The 20,972-nt window shown below is 47.9% G+C and overlaps 1 protein-coding gene across 2 annotated transcripts in view; it reads left to right on the plus strand.

Annotated features, from left to right (window-relative positions):
- CAMKK1 (calcium/calmodulin dependent protein kinase kinase 1) overlaps window positions 1-20,972 on the plus strand; it is a 61,849-nt gene that overhangs the window by 35,921 nt on the left and 4,956 nt on the right. For both annotated transcript variants that reach the window (XM_009814625.2, XM_059829087.1), the window contains 6 exons: window positions 5,662-5,861; window positions 6,592-6,645; window positions 7,989-8,062; window positions 12,528-12,615; window positions 15,680-15,808; window positions 16,859-16,962. In XM_009814625.2, the coding sequence (XP_009812927.2) occupies window positions 5,662-5,861; window positions 6,592-6,645; window positions 7,989-8,062; window positions 12,528-12,615; window positions 15,680-15,808; window positions 16,859-16,962 (649 nt within the window). The remainder of the gene's footprint in view (window positions 1-5,661; window positions 5,862-6,591; window positions 6,646-7,988; window positions 8,063-12,527; window positions 12,616-15,679; window positions 15,809-16,858; window positions 16,963-20,972) is intronic.

Raw genomic sequence — 20,972 nt, forward strand, 5'->3', positions numbered from 1 at the left:
ATTGTCAAGGAGACCTTTTATTTTGCGTTGTTGTTTCATATGGGCTCGAATTTGAACGCTCAAGTACGGGTTCATCCTAGCTGCTATAGGCAGTAGGTCCAGCGTACCTGCCAGAGGCTCTGTCTGAAATCGAGAGGGACAGAGGACGATGGTCCTTTCCCAACTGTTGCTCACACCCTGAGTGCTCTGAACCCTCCTCTAGAGATTGTGTCTCTCTACCCCATAGCATCAGCCTTCAAGGGTTTTCTTAGGTGCCTGCGCTCCATGCCCGAAGTCAGGAGACAGTCTAGACTTTTAGGCATGATTTCCCTTGTTTCTGAGCACGCCGGGGCTCTAGGGTTTGACTAAGTCCAACGTGGGATGTGCCTGGTCAGGCTTTCTAACACCGGTTGTGATGGAAATGCGGTACATGCGCCCTCACCTGCCATATCTTCTTTGTTCATGGGGTGGCTGTGAGGTTTAGCAAAGAAGTATTTCTAACATGCTTTGGGATCTTTGCTTAGACGATGCTCTAGAAATCCACAGGATTGTTATTCGGATGCAAATAGGTCTGAAATACTGTTACCTTTCCACTGAAGTGAAGGATGGGTCTAATAAAACCGAATTTAACGGAGTGCTGCGCAGTCAGACTTTCTCCTAAGGCCTCTGTAATATCTTACAGTTTCATTTTCATTATGAAGAGGTATTGATCTATTTTTTGAATCGGGTCTCTCAGCACAGAAAGCGCAGAGCATCCTGGAGCCCAGGGAAGTTGGTCAGGGAGCTGCTGACCTCTGCGTTTAGAGCAAAATCCTTTCCAGACAAAAGCGACAAGTGGAACCATTTTGTCTGTTTGTCAAAGCAGCTTCAGTAAATGCTCTGCTTTGGCCAGCTCAGCATCAATTTTGACCTTGGGAGGGATGCACATGGGTACGTTTGCATGGGAATGAGTGCTTTTTGGCTGTTGATGTCCTCCTTGTGTGTGGCACATGGGGCCTGGGAGGGGAGCACCGATACGATGGTCCTTCCCAATGCTGTGCATCCAGCACCCATGTCCCCATGGCTGGACGGCGTGGATCTCGGGGCAGTCTCGCCAGGGCTGACGTCTGCCTGCTTTGTGACTGTTTCTGTAACGTCAGGAGCAAAAAACCCAATGCCTCGTTGTGGCCCGTCTCTTTGAGGAGGACACAGAGTAGCTGAAAGTTCTTTCTGGAAGGCACAGACTCAGCTTAGGGGTTCCCAGTTCCCCATGGAGAGAGCTAAGGGGAGGTCATGGGTTGGTTTAAAAGAAAATCCCCAAACCCTCATGGAGCAAGTGGTGTGTGGTGATACAGATATTTTATGTTCCTTTAATGCACATTTGGGGTTTTATTTATGTGGAAAGTGCTTTTCCTTCTCCACTGTGCCTGACACAGCCCTGCTCCTGTTTGCTAGTGGCTGTGTCACAACGTGTCCTTAGTCCCAAGGACAGGACGAGTGTTTTGGTTTTGGGACCTCTGGTCCTGGCTTCCAGTGACATTCAATAGCAACCCTAACAAAGCTGCCTTTCCTACCTGCTGCTCTTACAACTGCAGAGGCAAGGAACTTGCTCCCAGATGCTTCAGGCTGGTGAAATTAGAGGGTTAATTTGTGCTGGTGATTGTGTTTAACTGACTGGCTGTCACCTGCTCCCCCATGGGTTGTGGGGTTGTCCCTTCTGTACAGCCATTAGCAGTCTGGAGGGTATCATTAGTGGTAGGCTTTTATTTCTGAGATGCTTAGCTCTCCCTCTGGAGTTCTGCAGGGATAACACCATCTTTTCCTCTGCATGTTGTGCTGGAAATGCAGGTCACGCTGGTTTAACGAGTACCTTTCCTGCAAGACAGCTGGCCCTGGGCTCCTTTCGCAGCGTGTGGCAGCGATGCTTGTGTCACTGCAGGCATGTCCTGCCACTTGGCTGGTCAGCCTTTGGCCAGCCTTGCTGAATTAATTGTTCCCTGCCCTTCTCCCTGCAATGCGTTACCTGCAAGAGATCTGGACTTGCAGCAGAAGTTGGTGGGTTGGAAAGTTTTTCTGAGCTTAGTGGCATTGATGTCCTGCAGGTGAGTGGTCCTGCTTCCTTTCTGCAGCTCTCAGACAAGCCGGGTTTTTTCTATTGCCTGCAAGTGGACTTGGGAATGATTTTTGGGGAATCTTTTACTCTTCGTTCTGCAGCCCTGTATTGTACTGAACTGTACCAGTGGCAAGGCACAGCACAGGAGGGGATAAGACCGTGCATTTTGCAGCCTGAAGCCCGTTTTGGATAGCTGTGCAGGGGAGGACGCCCACAGCAGCTGGCAGACTGGGACTTTAAGAATTGTGCTTCTTCAGAGCAGAAAAGGGATTTCAGTTTGCCTTCATCAGGTTAGCAGCTCCACACCAAATCATTTGTTGGCAGACGTGAGCTCTTGCTCTTACACTTTTTGTAGCTGTGATGGAGCCTCGTTCATTTACACCAGCTGGTGCTTGGGGCACAATTCCTGTCCCTCATCCTCCTCCCTTCATGGCCATTGCCTCTGCACAAGGCAGCTAGACAGGGGAGAGGATCTGCGGATAGCATAAGTCTTTCGAGCCAGCTGGCACAGGACTGGCATTACTGTCACCTAAACAGCGTGTGGGTTGGACACTGCTCCCAGCACCGCCACTCCTGACCTGGCCAGCCGCTTCTCCTCTGTGCCCGTCTCCCTCCCATCCCAGTTTGTTATTATTTAAACTGTGTGCCAGGTTTGCAGAAGCGCCTGGCTAACGCTGCATTGCAAAGCCCTGGGATGTGTCAGGCTCACTTCTGAAAGTGCAGCCTGTGCTCCTCTGCCCAGCAGGCACTTGTGCTAATTTTCACAAATGTTCAGTCTGGAGAAGAGGAGGCTGAGGGGAGACCACACCGCTCTCTACAATTACCTGAAAGGAGGTTGCAGAGAGGCGGGTGTTGATCTCTTCTCCCAAGTGACAAGTGACAGGACAAGAGAAGATGGCCTCAAGTTGCGCCAGGGGAGGTTCAGGCTGGATATTAGGAAAAACTTCTTTACTGAGAGAGTGGTGAGACACTGGAATAAGCTGCTCAGGGAGGTGGTGGAGTCACCATCACTGGAGGTGTTCAAGGAACGTGTGGACGAGGCATTGTGGACATGGTTTAGTGGGCATGGTGGGGTTGGGGTGATGGTTGGACTTGATGATCTCACAGGTCTTTTTCAACCTTAGTGATGCTGTGATTCTCCTCTGAGCAGTCGAGGTCAGAGACTGTCACTGTCCCTAACACTCACATCAAGCACGTGGATGCTCTGGTCTGGGAGGCGCAAATGTTCGTTGACTCCAGTGTTTGATGGCTTTGCTTTTTGCAAAGGATGCGTTTCTTATTTCTTTGTTCGACATTCATATTGCTCCTGTGCCTAACAGCCAGCAGTGCCCAGACCTGCTGGGTACCAGGCTGAGATGGGCACTGAACAAACCCAGGGCATTTGGCAAACAGCCCGTGTTTTTCCTCTACTTTTATTAGATTGCGCAAAGGCAGGGAATGTGTTTTACAAGATAAATAGTTATTTGATATGGGAATTGGTTTGTGGTTTTGGTTTGGTTTTTTTACTTTCCTGTGTGGAAGAAATAATAAAAAGCCTAGAGTACCTGCTTGCCTAGTGTAACTCCTTCAGTTTTCACAGACTTAGCTCCAGCGATATACTTGTATGGCCTGTGTGTATTTGTGGCCTGTGTTATTCTTAGAGGCATTGGGAGTATTAGCCCTGTGGTATCAGGCATTGTACCAGACACCTGCATTAAGGCATCATCTCCTGAAGGGAAACTTCACTCCCCCCTCACTTTTTTTTTTTTTGTTCTCCCTATATTACCATAATGAAATGTCAGCTTGCCACCAGCTTTGCTGCAAAGCAGATGTCTCCCCGTAATTACTGTTGTTGCAGGGTTTTCAGTGTTTATCCTGACTGTCTAGCCAGGCTGTTACAGCCTTAACTGGCTCACAGCACAACGTGGCCACGCAGTTGCTGCACGTCTGGAAGAGGATGTAAGTGCCAGTGCTCTCCAGTGAGCTTGTCTCTGCTGGGTCTCCAGATCGGCTCTTTAATGTGCCACGGGCAGCATCCCCCGGCAGTGCTTTAAACTAAAGAGAGGTCCTTGCAGAAGAAGTATCTGTGAGTGTGACTTCCCCTCCCCGGACACAGCCTGCTGGAAAGTTGGCTTGAAAGGAGCAGAACAGTTACGTGAAGTTTGTTCTTTCTTGGTCCTAAAACACAAGCTGGGATGCTCCGTAGGGCAGGCTGCCTTTGTGGCAATGCGTTGACCAGGTTTGTAAAGCAGGAAAGGGTTAGACCAGCATTTGCCCCCACCCAATTGTGGATTTCCTAGGAGATATGAAAAGTGCTTATGGGGAGATAGGAAAACAAACACGCTCCATTTGCAAGAAGGAAATGTGAAAATGGTGGTTGGGGCTGCGGGAGGAGGGAGGACGAGGGGTCCTGTTCCCTGGGAAAGGCAGTAAAGACTTAGAGGATTTCTTCTCCTGTTCAGTAAAGTCTCTTGGGTTTTCTACAGTTCTGCTTTTGGGGTCATTTCATGTTCTGAAACTTGTTTTTTCGATTTTTAAATTTGTTCTCCAAGTTCCTGAGAGGTCAGCCACTTTCCTACAACTCTCTGCTGCTGCTTCGCTCAGTAGCACAAAAATGGCTTTCTTGCAACTGCAATATTGCTTCCCAGATAGCTTGTAACGAGAGGGATTTTCGTTTGCTTTCGATGCATCTCAGCCTTCAAGCTCTTTGAAAGGGTTTCTTTCATTTTGGATGTACAAGCACTTCAGCCGGTGCCCACAGTTGGCCTCATGGAGCCAGGACAGAGCTGGACTCTTTGCTGCAGCCTTGCGGAGCGAAGGGCCACGTGTAGGAGCAGCCTTTGCTCTGAAGGACGGCGTGGCATAGGCTTGGCCACAGCTCTGGGTGCGAAAGTGGTTGGAGTAGCTGGCAGCTTTGGGGATCTGGGGTGATGCAGAACAAGTTGAGGTTGTTTCTCTGGGGCCCATTGTGAAGCACAGCTAGACAGAGTGCTGGCACCAGCCAGCCGGTGATTGCTCCCTGGTCGGTTATCTTTTGAGTTGGAAATACCCACTGATTTCTGAGCTGTTGGCTGGACTTGGCGCTCAGCTGCTAGTTCTCTTATTTTGCCTAAATATCTCCTCTGGGCTTGTTTCATTCTGCCTGTAGTTCTGCCCCTTTTGATTAGCTTTACGGCACTGCAGTTTCAAAATAAACAAATTAAAAATTAACCTCTTTATTTGCATCCCATAAACCTTTAATACAGCAAGTCGCCCAATCCATCAGCTGGTCTGATGAGGTCAAGCAAATCTGCAAGACTTGAGTGATTTCCTTCTCTAACAGCTCTGTTCGGTCCCGCTGGTTGGGCTGTTTCTGGGTTCATGTTCGGTCTTTGCATAATTCCTGGTGACGGATGTATTTGGGTGTTGTATTCCGGTGTACGTCCCAGTGAGGCACCGAAAAGGAATGGCTATAGGAAAGGGCACTTCTGCTACATTATACTGCATATCCAGCAGCAGCTTTGAGTGGGGTGCCTGAGCTTGCACCTTTATTTTCATCCTCCTGGAAAGGTTTCCCCTGGGTGTGTCGGCTGCCGTGACAGACAATGCTCCTGTGTTTGGTTTTTTTTCAGTGCACTACCAGAAGATCGTTCACCGGGACATCAAGCCTTCCAACTTACTCTTAGGAGATGATGGGCATGTCAAAATCGCTGATTTTGGAGTCAGCAATCAATTTGAAGGGAACGATGCCCAGCTTTCCAGCACGGCAGGGACACCAGCCTTCATGGCACCAGAGGCCATTTCAGACACAGGCAAAAGTTTCAGCGGAAAGGTAGGTCTCTGCTCATAGCTGATGTCTCCTGGGACCCCCAGGCATGGCACAAAGGGCAGCACCACACCTGCATCTTTTGCATGTTGGCCACCCAGGGATTGGGGTGGTTATTGAGTAAAACTGAAGCTCTAATTCTGTGTTCAGTCCAGGCAAAATTGACGTTGGTTGTTCTGTGGAGGGGGCAGACAGACTTTGCTGTGGATCCCTGCCCAGACAGGAGCTGTGTTAGAGCCCTTTCGCTGCCCAAAGGGAAAGGAGGAAACTCCTGATTCCCTTCCAAAATGATCAAGAGACACAGGGGGCTGCTGGGCACCAAGGTCCTGTCTTGATCCCCTGAAAGCGAGGAGCACTGCCAAGTGCTGTGATGCACATGTGGGGCTAGGGTCTAGTGTTTGGGGGTTTTTTGCCTGGAAGAAGACTTTTGAGGTTCAGCTCCTCTTCAATATTCAGCCTTGAATGGTGTCATCTCCTGTAAGAAGAAGGGGCTGCTTGCTGGTCACCGCGCTCCGCAGCAAGGACAAGGGTGGCAGTGGCTGGCCCTGCACAGTTCTCATTCCCCAGACATGCTGCAGATGCCTTTAGGAGCCCAACTTCAGAGAGACTCTGCACCATAAAATAGAAAAAGTTAAATGCGTACAAATAATATTCTGTGAGTCGGTGGGAAAATCCAGCTCATTCAGATCGTCTCTGTGTTGCATCTCATTTACTGCCTGCACATGCTTTCTTTCAGGCACTTGATATATGGGCCATGGGAATTACCCTGTACTGCTTTGTTTACGGGAAGGTAAGCTGGCTTTCAGATGCTGGAGCCCTGCATGGGAGTGTCTGCCCGCCTGGCTTTTGTCTCATTCCTTTCCAAATAAAGACAAATATTAGAAAGACCTACCTTCTGCAAGCTCCTGTTTTCCCAAATCACCCTGTGGATGAGAAGGGACTGATGTTGTGACCTGTGGAAAGGATGTTTTCTAGAGTTGGCCTCTGTACTCAGAGCAATTGTTCGTGCTACAAACCCAGAGCAGCATCAGTAGCACCAACAACAGTTTGTCGAGGGGTTATCCATATTGCTTGTATTTAGAAACAAGCCAGATAGAGCATGGAGGGAGGTATAGGTTTGATCCCAAGCTCCTGCAGCACTTTAGCAATCCAGATTACAGAAAACTCTGTCTGCCAGAGCTGAGCTGGGCCAGATGGAGTCCTCATTGGCAGAGCCAGCTCTTCAGAGCTGCCTTCTGCAAACTCCGTATCCTGTCATGGCTTTTCCCTCTCCTGTGGCCAGAAGCCCCTTGTCACACCCGTGCTCTCCCAGGGCAAGCAGTACAGCAGGTACATGCAGTCTGTGCAGGTGTGTTACCTGAACCTCCCATCCAAGCATGGACCACTGCAGATCCCACCACACAGGCATGAAGCATCCAGCCCAGGGGTAAGAAATGGCTGGGGGAGATGGCAGAGGCAGAACTATCGCCATTGATGGGGTGATATCACTGAGTTAAGTCGGGATGGAAAATATTCTCTGACCTGTGTCTATAACGATGTCTCATTTGGTGCCAAATCCTCAAGTGATGGGGTATAACCTTGATTTTATATGCTGGTGTAACCTCATGGTGATATTACTTTCCTATGTGGCAAGCATTGAGGGAAAGAAAGAGGGGAATATAAAGACATACAGACATTTGTCTGTTCCACGTGTGCCGGAGAAAAATATGCTTTGAATCCACATATCTGAATTTACAGTGGAAAAACAGGTGTTTTAATAGTAATACCTATCTCCAAATGATGCTTGTCACAGAGACACCTCAAAGCAGTGATACAGGCCAGGCGGTATCAGTACAACCATTTTGCAGGTAGAAAAAGTAGAGCGGAGAAAAGGAAAGTGAGTCACCTGGTAGGCTGAATAGAGGGGGGTATCCCAATCCAGTTCTGTATTCCTTAGGTCACTCTGCTGTTCTGCATTGATTATTTAATAAGGAATAAATCAATCTATTGTATGTGGGGAGATCTCACTTATTTCCATCTCCATGTAAAATCGAGAGAGTGTGCAGAGAGAGTATACTTCTGTTACGTGAATGACAAACGCCTAAGCAATGCCAAGACCTCTGACAACTGGAAAATCTTTTGTTTGTTTTACAGTGCCCTTTTATAGATGAATATATTCTGGGTCTTCATAACAGGATCAAGAACAAGCCTGTAGAGTTCCCAGAAGAGTAAGTAAACTTTACTCACTAGTGTAAAATAAAGTTCAGTTTTCATTGTTATTCGTTGTGCAGCATAAATGCCAGTAGGTCACCACGGAGGGACAGACGAGGGTGGGTAAGGTGCTTTGTGTTCTCCTGGGTACTTCACGTGGGTTTTGTGTAGACGTTGGTGTTGAAGCATTACAGCTGCCTCTGCTGCTCCTGTGTCCATGTTGTGCAGGTAAGTACTAGAGGAAATGGCTCTTGAAATCTCTGGAAGCAGAGGAGTTCCAGTATGGGTCTAGTAAGTTCTGCCCCAGCTACTTGACGCTGGAGATGCTGGGAGCATGGTTTTGTTGGGGTTTTGTGTTTCTCCCATGTGCTAGCCACCAGAATGATTCAATGTATTAATTTTCAAAAGCAGTGTGGTTTATAGACCTCGGTCTCAGTCTAAGTAAAGACATGCTGCTTCCTTGGACTTACCTTGGAGCTGCGGGAAGTGTCTGATGGAAGGAGGCTTGTCCTGAGATACACAACCACAGCTTGGTACATCCCCACTCCTCTGCCTCCTCCACCATTCTCCAGGAAAATATGTGTTTGTCTTGTGTGCTGGCAGACTGGGGCTGGTTACGAAAAAACCCAGAAATTAATTTCCCCATTTGACATTGAGAGGCTGCCCCCCACCCCGCTTTGGTCAGTGAAGGAAACCCATGTTGGCCACCGTCAGAGCTGCATGGTGGAGACTACTGGGCTCTGTTAGGATGGGATGGCCGCCTGCACAGTCCCGGTGCGTCCTCTGACCCACAGCAGTGCACTCAGCGGGGCGGGGGGGACAAGCCAAGGCCACTTGCGTGCCATTTGAGCAGTGAGAAGTTCAGCATCGAGGCACTGAGCAATGAGTGTTTGTGGTCTTGTCAATGAGCCTGGCAGGAGGTTACACTCGATACGTGCTCAGTCTCTGCCACAGAGCCACCGTGCCTTTTCCTTCATGTATTGGCCACTCCTTGGCCTTTCCTCCGTCTTCAGGCCTCTGGTGACTTTCTGTTGGTGATTAATTTGTTCCTCCTGTTTGCTATCAGATGAAGTGACTAAAGTGGGACTCTTTATTTCCCTTCCCAAATCAGCACAGTAGTCAGGCAAAGATTTTTTGACTTCCAAGCAATTTTTGACCTTCTTAACCCAATTGCTCATTCTAATAGAGAAAAAATGACTTAATTTAAAACAAGCATGAAGACATTATAAAACTCTAATGAAAGGCACATCTGGTATTAGAGAGGAAGGGAGGGATGGTGTCAGGCAGCCCACAATAGGTGCATGTATCCACCATCTATTACGTGAATTTTTTGTGAGATGCTCGCTGAATTTTTAGAGACCTACAGCGAGGGGCTGGGCCTCTGCCTTGGCAGTCCCCGGCTTCCTTCTGAGTCTGCAGAAAGCAATGGGTACTCGGGCTGTCCTATTTTAGACATCTGCTTTAGATGGGATGACTCACGCCCCAGGCTCCCCGGGCTGTATTCATTACCTCTCCACTGACTGTGAAGCACAGCCGCTGCAGATAGCTCAGACGGAGCCATCTCCGCTCAGGCTGGTGGAGCCCACGCCAGGGACTGTGTGGAGCACACCTCCCAAGGACCTGCGGCCACAAGGTCAGGCCGCTTGTTACATGGCAAACACGGGCCCCAGTCGTGGGTATGGAGCAATTCTGGCAAGCCGACCCTGTGCTGTCGGAGAGGTTTTACAGCTAACCAGGCTTCAGGCATTAAGAGCACGAAGGGTGGACATGTCACACTGCCGTGTTCCCACCGGTTGCTCTGCGGTTGGGGCAGGACTTTGTCTTGACAGCACTGCAGCAAAAAAAAAAAAAAATTGTTTATGTTTCCCTGGCAGTTTTCTCTCTGCTTGCTTGGGTCCTGGCAAGATGCCTCTCCTCTCTCAGCCATCATATATTTGGGTTAGCAGTCAACTTACAAATGACTGTTCCCATCTGTCTCTGCAGTAAGTTATTAACATTTAATGGGCTAACTGGGTTGTGCTAAGGACCTTTTCTTCATTCAGACATTTCCTTCAGCGATAATTCAGCTGCATGATTTATTTGGGTTTCTTGGTGACCTGCTCTCGCAGTCTAAAAAAAGCTGCACCCCTGGTTAGGTTGTTGGAGGAGCAGAGAGTTACTGGGTGTTGACGGCTGTCTAAACTACATCTATTTGTTAGATAAAGGCAGCAACAGAGACGCACATAAAGCTGGAATTCACTGGAATGGATCCACCCTGAACTCCCACAGAATTAGCACCTCGCTACAGTTAGGAATATTTTGGTTTCAATTTATTTCACCATGGCTACAAAAGACACATTCCTGTTTGGAGACAGTCCATGGAAACTCGTTGCCTGTTTCCTGACAACCTTTAGGACAGATGGAGCTGACTGTACCAGCGTCATTGTCCCTTCCCTTCCCTTAGAGACGCTGGGATAAATATTTATCGCTCTGGAGTTCTCATTCATGTCAGCGAGTCCTTGGCATGACATGAGGTAAATGGGGTTAGCTCACACCTAACGATCCTGGCGTGACTAAAAAGCAAGTTGGGAAAGTTTCTGTCCAGACATGTGTTAAAGAGAGCCAGAAGCTCTGCGTAGTCCCTCCTGGTGAAGAGCTGAAGTCCGGGACAACATTCTCTGACCTGCAGGCACCCTGTAAAATGATCTATGGTGCTGGCAGCGCTCCCAAATGGGTGCTGAGCTCTGTGATGCTTGGCATTTTCCTGAGAGCCGTTACAGGACTTATGACTGTGAGAAATTCCAGATAGTGCAGGCTTTTCAGATGAAAAATGCCGTTGGGCACAGCATGCACCATGGCAGAACCGAGAGAAGGAAAAACAGAGCCAGGGTGATGCGGTCTGTTACCTGGCTATCACCCACCCGAAACTTCGTGATCCTGGTTACAGGGCTTTTCCTTAGGATGTTAATCCTGTGTCGCGCAGAAATCAATCTGGTGCCCAGAAATGTTTGGTGATTGTATATTTTATTTCTTGTATTTTAAATAAAGCCATTGCCAGATTGGCACGGATCTGATATTAAGTATTTTTAAAACACCATCTCACCTGCATCTCAAGTGTGGTCCCCCCGTAGGAGTCTTTTTATTCTGACCTCCTAAATGCACTGTCACTCCCCATAGCTGTTCCTCTGTGCCTGGAGCTCATCTTGAGCAGCACCGTTCTTCCCATTCCCACCTAAATTGTCACCTGCGGTGCAGCCTGGGCAGTGGGAAGTCTCTGAGGACTCAACCTGCCATTCGCCTTGGCTGGGCCATGTTGTCTGCGTGCTGCAGACCCTTGACGCAACTCTGAAAGTGTTCAGGCTTCAAACTGAACCCACTTTCTGCCCCTTCCCACTGACCAAGCAGGGTTTCCTTGTGGCTGTTTGTTGAAGATCCCATAACCAAAGTCCATATAAAGTATTCATAAATTATTAAACAGCAGCTCTGTTTTCATCAGACTAAATTATCCCTTACTGTGAAATGATCTTCATTTAGGTTTATGATAGTTTATTCCCTCCTGTGCTTGGGGAGGGCACAGAGGAGGGTTGGCACAGCACCTTGTCCTCATCAGTGTTTTCAATCTGAAATCCAGCCCTGCTGGGGAGTGACATTTTGTGCTGCCAAATCCCATCTCCATGCAGAAACGCAGCTCCTCGAAAGTCATTTGCAATACAGACTTTCAACTGCCTAATAAAATTCTGTCATATGCTGGCATTTTATTTCGGTAGCACTTAGATTATACAGATCAAGTGTGTTTTAAAGATGTTGCCTGCATCATTAGCAACAGAAGTCATTGAAGCCTTTGGACTAGAGGGACAGACTGCAGGACCAAGGGCTCCATGTGGATAGGATGGCTTCTGCGTTCAGGTAGATGCATTTCTCTTAGTCATGTCTGCTCATTCCCTCCTTTTGTTACCCCAAGGCTGATCTATACAGGTAAGAAATACCTACTTACCAAACTGGCTGCCATCAGCGTTCATGGAAGCAATTTAATTAACGCAACCTGCAAGCTTAGCTGGGAACTTAAAAGTCAAATGGGGATGTTCCGTCCAGCACACGGTTGCTCATGATGCAGGTTCGGCAGATCAAGTTGTGCCCTTCATGTATCATGGAGCCCAGCTCCAGTTCTGCTCTCAGTAACACTTCGTTGTCCCAGAATCTGTCCTCTGAAATTCCCCTAAATGTGTTATCTTTAAAAATGTCCTTAGATCCATTCACCTGATCCCTTGTGCTGCATTTTGAGAGCGTGCAGCCGTGTTAGCGGGCAGAACAGGATAACCAAACCCCATAGCAGTGACCATGATGCCTGAGAAGGAATCGAGCCAACTAGACCTTCCTTTGTCAAGCCGGCTTTGCAGAGAAAACACCTTCTGAGCAGAGCAGATTCTCTACCGAGTAACTGCAGTATGTCTTGAGCGCTTATAATTCCCTTGTTAACTGTATACTGCTCTTTTCTTTACTCAGAGCACAGATAAGTGAAGAGCTCAAGGAACTGATCCTACGCATGCTCGATAAAAATCCAGAAACCAGGATAACAGTCCCTGAAATTAAGGTAAATTGGACATTGATTTTATAGTCTTTTGTCTCAGCTGATTTTGTTGTTCCTTTGGTACCTTCTAATGAGGCAGAGCTGTTCCCAGTGTTTGTTTTGGGAGCTTTCTCTGGCATGCCGCCTCGGAAAGGGGGAGTGCTCATTTCGCAGCATGTAACAGCTCTGTCGCTGCTGCTGCTTGTTGGGGAATATTGACAAAAGCTTTCTTGTTTACTTATTTAAATTAAAATTGCTCAAAAGCTGGCTGATCCTCAGTGAATCCCCGGGAGAATTGACATTGTCACGGGGACTGCTAGCTGCAGACCCTGCGCTGTCAGCGTTGGACCTGCGTTATGGGGGCTGGAAGCGTGTTCCTCTGGTGCTTGCATGGTCAACAGCCTCAAGGCAGCACACTTGTTTCTATCAGCTTTACTTGGGGGATGCTTACTAACACAGGGAGTGACTAGGACTGGTAGAGCACAATGCTTCACAAGGCTCGGCTTTGTTCTGTTTTTGCGCGGGCTTTCTGTCCTCCTGTTACCCCCCAGCGCGGCCTTGGACCTGCTGGAGGCTCTCAAGATTTGCGGAGATCCATCAGCATCCTCTGCGGGCCACACAACCTTTCTTCGCTTTGTCTCAGGCCAACACCAGCACATTTGCCACTGAAGCTGACAGTAGGAAGGTTGAACTTTGAGAAGAAACGTGATGTCGCTTCCCTCCATGCCCAGGAGGCCACAGCCGGTGATGGTGGGAAGTGCTTTGGAGCTGTATTAAGTGGATTTCACTTGGCAGCTCTTGCAGGCACTTGATGTGGAAACCTGAGCCCTGTAAAAACCCTGGGGAGAAGAGCAGAGCAGGGCGCTGGATCTTATCCCTGGCAGTGCACTGAAGATGCTTGATGTGCTTGAGGACGTGTGTTTGAAGCATGTCTCTCTTGCGCCAGGCTGGGCTCTGGGCTCAGCCCAGGGCCTTGAGCACTGCTTTTCTCATGCTCTCCACCAAGGAAACCATCCCATGAGAGTCAGTAGAAAAAGGACAGCTTTCTTCTGTTGTTCCCCCAAGGAAGGTGATGGCCAAGCAGCTTCTTGGCGGAGGCGGCTGTGGAGTGACTGCCACCATCACTGAAGGCCCTGGCCAGAGGAATCCAACCCAGAGAGTACAGAAGACCCTGACACGTGCAGCTGATGTGGTCCAGACAAGGAGATGACACACTCCCTCCATATTTGCATTCACAGACTAATCCCAAGGAGCTTCTTTGCTGTGAAGCAGCACCCAGCTGGCCACATGGCGTCGGGGCTCAGCCTTGGCTTCTTGCATAGTCAGATGTTTCTAAGTGACTGTTCCAGGCCTCCTTCTCCTCCTCCCTGGGTTCTTTCCATTTTGTTTTCCCCTGTTTTCACGCTCCCCTCCTCTTCCTCTTTCATGTTCCTTACTTGTAAGACAAAACCCTGACGTGGCTGCAAACGTTCTTGTGCTGGTGAGCATTAGCTCCACGCTGCTTCTCGTATGTGATCGTTTATAGTTGGTAAATCTTTGATGTCAACATTGGAGATAAACATGGCAAAAGCAGGAAGGAGGTGGTAAAATTATATAAGGGGGTTAGGCTGGACAAATATCTTGACTGCTCTACCAACTGGGTTTGGAATTGCTGTTCACCATCAAAATAAATCAAGCAAATCGTTTTGTATGAGGAACGTTGAACATATGGCTAGGCAGTCCTCTCCCTAGCTGAAATGTTCGCAAGCCCCAGGCAGACTAGGGTTTAGTGCACTGGTTTCACTTAAGGCTGGACATCGTGATGTGACTTGAAAAGAGTTATTAAAAGCACAATTAATGATCTTTGGAAAATGCAACTTAATTAAAAGTGCCGTAAAGAAGCTCATCTCTAAGCCCTTGGAGAACACTCTGAACATCTGCATCCAACTCATTGGAATGGCAGTAGGCAGTAAGCATCCATCCTAATTAAAGTCCTTGTCCTGAAGGGTGAGGCAGGCCTTTCTAGCACCAACACTGGAGGATGCTCTCCCTGACAGGCAGAACGTCCAGCCCTGGATGTGGGTAGCAGAGAGCCTTGTCCTGTCCTGCCGCCAGCTCCCTTCCACAGCAGTGACAGGGAGGGATGGTGGGAAACTGCCTCCTTCCTTTGTGTGGGTGTGTAGAGGTTTATGTGGTGTCCAGGTGGCAAAATGCATTATTTCACTATTTATGTAGGCAGGAGGCCATTGCAGTAGCACAAGTCCTCAGTACTCAGACCTAAGTACTCACAGAATCACAGGATCAGTAAGGTTGGAAAAGACCTGTAAGATCATCAAGTCCAACCATCAACCAACCCCACCATGCCCACTAAACCATGTCCCACAATGCCACATCCACACGTTCCTTGAACCCCTCCAGTGATGGTGACTCCACCACCTCCCTGGGCAGTTTATTTCAGTGTCTCACCACTCTCTCAGTAAAGAAGTTTTTCCTAATACCCACCCTGAACCTCCCCTGGCACAACTTGAGGCCATTTCCTCTTGTCCTGTCACTTGTCACTTGGGAGAAGAGACCAACACCCACTTCCCCACAACCCCCTTTCAGGTAGTTGTAGAGAGCGATGAGCTCTCCCCTCAGCCTCCTCTTCTCCAGACTGAACAACCCCATTTTAAACTCCATTTGAAACACCTAAACCCTTGTTTGTGCAGATGCATAAATGATCTTGATTCTCCCAGGTGGCGAGCACTTGTAACCCTAGATGAAATGCGTGCATATGAGAGAAGAAGATTAAAAGGCTCTGGGTAACTGAGATTTTCAAAGCATTTCAAACTTGATTTGGAGGGTGCCGGGTTCCTCCAAGATGCTGGTTGGTGGCAGTGGGTGCGACAGCACTGGGCATTAGGGGATGCCGTCTGGCCAGGCACCAGATTGCAGCGATTTCCAAGGGAGCTGGTCGAGCTACATCAGTGTACGTGGAAAATGGAGCAGTACCAACAGGCAGCTTACCCCCGTAATCAGTCCTGTGCCCCTGTTTCCCTCTCATCACCAACATCATTGTGCTCTGGTGTAGAAGGGAGACCTGCAGCTGTCCGTGTTCCTCCCCGTGCAGGTGCATCCGTGGCTAACCAAGGGTGGCGAGGAGCCCCTGCCACTGGAGGAAGAGCACTGTACTGTGGTGGAGGTGACAGAGGAGGAGGTGAAAAACTCCGTGAAGACAATCCCGAGTTTGCCAGCTGTGGTATGTATAAACCACAACCACATCCTCTGCATGGGTTGAGAGCATGATACTTTGCTGAAGCTCTCAACTGCTGGAGGAGGGTTGGAGAGGGTGCACATGTGCTCCTGGCATGAGAAACTTGGCCTTTCAACCCAACGTGAACTTTCTGTGCCTCTGAGTACTGCAGCAGCCTGACTGCAGGGCCTGACCGTGTGAGCAGGCGTTTTATATCTCCCTGGCTGCTCTCATGAGAGCTGTAGGGTCACACCCTCAAAGTGTCAGGCATCAGACATCCTAGAACACCAGAAGCATCCCAAGTGTGTTTTGTTTCATTAATCTAGAGGTTGCAAGACACCTCATTTGGCTCCTCAAAGTGAAGGCTCCAAACCTGGAGACGACCTCGCCAGAGAAGCAGGGAGAGGACATCTGCCAGTGGAGTATATAGCTGGCACTTGCCTGCCAGCCTTGGGGGACCACAAGCGGGTGTTCAGGGCTCTCAGTTTGTGTGGAGCCAGCTGGAGGTCTGCCCTAGGTGATTACTACAATGCAGGTGCCTTTGAGGGTTCCTCGTACCGGGCACAGCGAGGACCCATTTCCCCAAAGCTCTTGTGGTGTGATGTTAATATAGACACTTGCCCCAACAGCCAACTGGGGGAGTGAAAACCCTCCTTTCCCCTGACAGCAGCAACTTTGCCTTTGAACCCCCAGGAGCTGTCGGCACTCTCTGCACAGCGCCTGCCTGGGAGGATGGCCGAGGAGAGCTCTGGTGCCTCTTTCTCACGGCCTTGGACCACCATGGGTTTCAGGCAGTGGTCAGCAGCATCTGCTTCGCCTCTTGCCAGCAATGGTCTGTGTCCAGGGGTCTGAGCTTGCTCCCAGGGGAGTGGCCTTGACACTGCCTGGAACGCACATAGCTGTTCTGTGGGTTTCTCTAGTTTGTGCTCTAGCTGTAATTCCGTTAAATGTCTGTTGAATTATTAAAGAAGCTGTCGTTAGCCTCCTTCGAACTAGCTTCAAGGGGGCCATATGTCAGTCCTGCTGTTCTTACTGGTCTGTTTTCCTTCCTCAAAGATCCTAGTGAAGGCCATGCTAAGAAAACGCTCCTTTGGAAATCCGTTCGAGGTTCAGACCAGGCGGGAGGAGAGGTCCATGTCTGCTCCAGGGAACTTACTGATGTACGTATATACAGCTTTACCCAGCTCTGCTGCAAGTGCAGAGTAAAGATGTGTGGGGAGGATGAAGGAAGCAGTTTGCAAATCTTTTCTGTAGCATTTAAGGACAAAACTCCCTTCTAAATCAAATACTGAGGCTAAAATCTACCTCAAGTCCTCTAAGGTTAAAACACAATGCAGTAAAGCAGCCTAAGCACTCTTTTTATAGATGCCGTTGTCTCTGTAAGATGGGTTTGGCCTAAACACATGTAAGGTGTTAAAATTGGGTCTTTTTTTTAACCTGTTAGTTTATAATACGCTGTGATCAAAGATCCATTAGAGATTGGCAAACTAAAATAAGTTTAATTAAGAGTCTAGTGTAGACATATATTGGAGGGTTTAATTCTTCTCTCCTTTTTATGGACAAGAGAAAAGGCACCAGATGAGCAGTTTGCATGTTTTATAAGCTGGAAATGAGATGATGTGGTTTGTCTGTGGTCTGGGCCCAAGTCTGGGCAGAGACACCATGGAGATGCATGGGTAGACAGTGGAGAACACTTTAACGTTGCTCTTTCTTCTGAGAAAACGTACAGTATTTTTTCCCACACCCAGTTGTGAAATGATGGAACACATTGCAATGGAATATTTTGGAGGCTGGATATAAATGGCTATATTGGGATTAAAAGGGAGTAGACCAATTAATTACTATTAGATTAGTCAAAATTTTTTAAACACAATGGTCTTGGATATTCGGGGGCAGGAAGGATTTCTCTATCCTTTATTTGGCTTTTATTCTTTTCCCCTTGTGTTGGTTACGGATCCCTTTCAGAGCCAGGATTCTGGGCCATCAGTCCACTAAGTAACAGATGGACCATTAGCCATTTAACCATTAAACCTGGGACAATTATTTACATGTTCTCACCCTGCAGAATCTGTAAGGCTGCAGTTCACAACAAAGCTGTGTTGTCCCAGAATGATCCTTTTCCACCCCAAATCCCAGTACCGTGCCTAGCAGAATCCCACGAGGGTGTTCCAAGAGCCTCACTGCACCTTTGACAATACAATTAGAGGAGTGTCTCTCTCAGGTGTGTAGGGATTTAAGGGCTCAGCTCAATTAAGGGTGATGATGCTTTAGGGCCCAACTGTGTATCGGAGACTTCGGTAAAGGCTTTGCCTTTATGTCCAGGACTAGTTAATATTAGAGAGCAGTTTATCAGCTAAACACCCCATGGACTGAGTGCTGCTGTGGGGACGTAGCTGAAGAGCACGGCAGTCACGGCTCCTTTGCCAGCTTGGCACAGGGGATTTGTCCTCATTTGTTTCCCTTGGCTCGTTGCCTTCCAAATTAGTTATTGCTAATTTGACACACGTCCCTGCCCATATCTTCACTATCATTCCTGGTCACTGCATTGCATTGCTCTGAGATGGGAGAACTTTTACTAAATTTGAAGAAAAATATATTGTATGCTTCCCACTGTCCAGAGCAAGGCAGGATTTCTTTTTTTCAAGCTCTGCCTGAATTGATATTTCAAGGTAGTCTGCTGTTCTAGTACCTCGAGCCTGTGTCCAAAAGGGACCTGTTTCCTTCCACCTTCATTTGAGATGCTTGAAAGCCCATGCCACTAACTAACCGACTGGTGGGAAAACTTTTTGACCCTGATGCTGTGGCTGGTTCCTGCCTGGAGCCGGGTGCTTTATTACCTGCTCAGAATAAGTAAAATTCATTTGATCTGATGTAGCTGTGAAGTTTCTGATTATCCACGTTACCATTGTCTAGTCCCTTTTTAAATCTTTTTAGGCCTTCAAGACGAGCTGTAAGCCTCCATTTTTTACTTCTATTTGTCTCCTTTCTACAGTTGTTAGTCAGATTCTTCTCAGCTTATACAAAACCAGCATCTTTCCCTGTCTCTACTCATTTCAGCCCCACGTTTGCATTCAGGCCCCTTGTACAGGACTATACTAAAAGGTTTTTGAAAGCAGTGTATAATTTTCACTGTTGTGCTGCTGTGTCCAGTGCCCTTGGTTTACAAGAACATGTCGGGTCAGGGACGGAGCTGCACCTGTGCTGGGCTGGCCTCTGCCCAGCAGTGTAAGTGCTTAGAGATGTCCAAAAAGAATGTGAATGGTCTTTGTGCCACTTCTCCACTGCACTAACCTCTGCACTTCATTTCTCAGTCTCATGCCATCAGTGCCAATTTTTGGCAGTAACAATTGACTTTCTCCTAAATTAATTCACGCACGACTGAAGCTTTGAGAACCCATCTCGAAACCCTTCTGTTGAAAAGAAAGACATTGGCTAGGTCTCTTCAACAATAGTGTCGTATATTAAACACTACAGCAGCGATGCTTTTTTTAAGGAATGTGGATTATTATTTCAAACTTTAAAAAAATGCTATACTGGTTAAAGCTGATGAAAATTGCTTTAAATTTAAATAGATTTGTTGAATCTAATGACATTCATTTTAAGTGAACAGAGTCTAAATGGGAATGTTCATTGTTCCATGAGTTATCTCTTGATTACAGTGTTATTTCCACAGGGGCAAACAGAGCTAGACACTAAGCCCATCCAGTTCTTAATTCACAGCAGGTTGTTCTGTAGTAAAACCACCCTTAATACACATATAAAATATAACATCAGTGCAAATGTTATGAATAGCGCTGTGTTAGTTAAAATAAGTTTTGAGTGAGTCTAGCTGACTATAAATTTGTAGAACCTAGCAGGAACAGAGTGCTGTTGTAGCATACTCGGCAGAGTTCCTGCTCGTCAGGCATCCTTTCCACCCCCGTAGCTGGACAGGGGACCCCAGAAGTGGGACTTGCCAGAAGGGCAGCACCCGCAGCCGTCACTGCTTTCTGGCCCCACTGCCGTATGGTTGCCCACAAGGAGCCAAGAGAAAAAGGAGCCACTTGCCAAGTTCCCAAGCTCTCCACCACAGAGCTTCTCCTCCCAAGTGGCAGTGTCTTTAGAGAGAGGTAATATTGCTCTTGTAAAATTGCATCTCCTTCCAGTTATAGGTAGAAAATAACTTGTTGTGTTTCTATATAAGAAAAACAGAAAAGCAATTAAAGAACTCCAGTTTCACATTCGATTTATTTAATTAGGCTGCATGTGAAATTGCCAGAGCTCTACTCACTGCTGCTTCAAGTATCTTACATCTGTGCCCATACTGAGATTATATTTTGCAGGAAATCCTCTGACAGCTGAGTCTGCTTTCTGGTATTTGATGCCTAATTGATGGTTCTTAAAATGGATCTGTCCTTTAAGAAAATAGAAAGAGAAATGAGCCAGTTTAACAGCTCACTCTCTGAGATTGGAGAGGGGGAAAGTGTAAATCATGTGGTTGAATTTTTTTTTTTAATTTCTCCCCGTACACAGTGTGCTGGGCTCTGTTCTTGGAAATGCTTCGTGAGGAAGCTGCATGTGCAGAAGTCTTTGTGATAGCGGGAGGTCTTTCATGTTTGCCGCAGCCTTTGTTCCTTTGGAGGACACCATTAAGACACCAGTGATTTGAAATAGTTCTTCAATTAGTACCGGGAGGAGAGAGGGCTTTTTTAGCACTCCTTAGACCGGGAAGAAGCAAATCCTCTCCTGGCTGTTATTTATTGCTTCGTTTAGTAGCACTGAAAAGGTAAAAAGGCAGCTGTTAAAATGGCAGGCATATTCAGCAGGTAGAAGGGAACTAAAATGAAGATGCCCCCGTTTAGCAATTCTTGTTTTGCCACAGCTGCCTCTCCCACGAGAGCGCCTCTGCACAGCTGGAAGCCCTGTGTGAGTGCTGCCGGCTGTCGCTTTACCCCCTCGGCTGCGCGGTAGCCAGGGCCGCGTGTCCGGGCAGCACCGGACCTGCCTTTTGTGCAGGACCTCCCAAAAGATGCAGGGATTCACTGAGCCTTGCAGATCCTGCAGACCATGGCCAGGTTGAAGCCTTTCATTAGTGGTGGCTGCGGAAGCAACCGATAGTTTTTAATTTTTCTAGTTGCAGAGTATTTTTTAAACCCAGCTGCTTAGCATTCACAGCAAAGTTCTGGGTTTC

This window comes from Gavia stellata, chromosome 25, assembly GCF_030936135.1.
Source record: "Gavia stellata isolate bGavSte3 chromosome 25, bGavSte3.hap2, whole genome shotgun sequence".
In the NCBI taxonomy this organism is placed as follows: domain Eukaryota; kingdom Metazoa; phylum Chordata; class Aves; order Gaviiformes; family Gaviidae; genus Gavia; species Gavia stellata.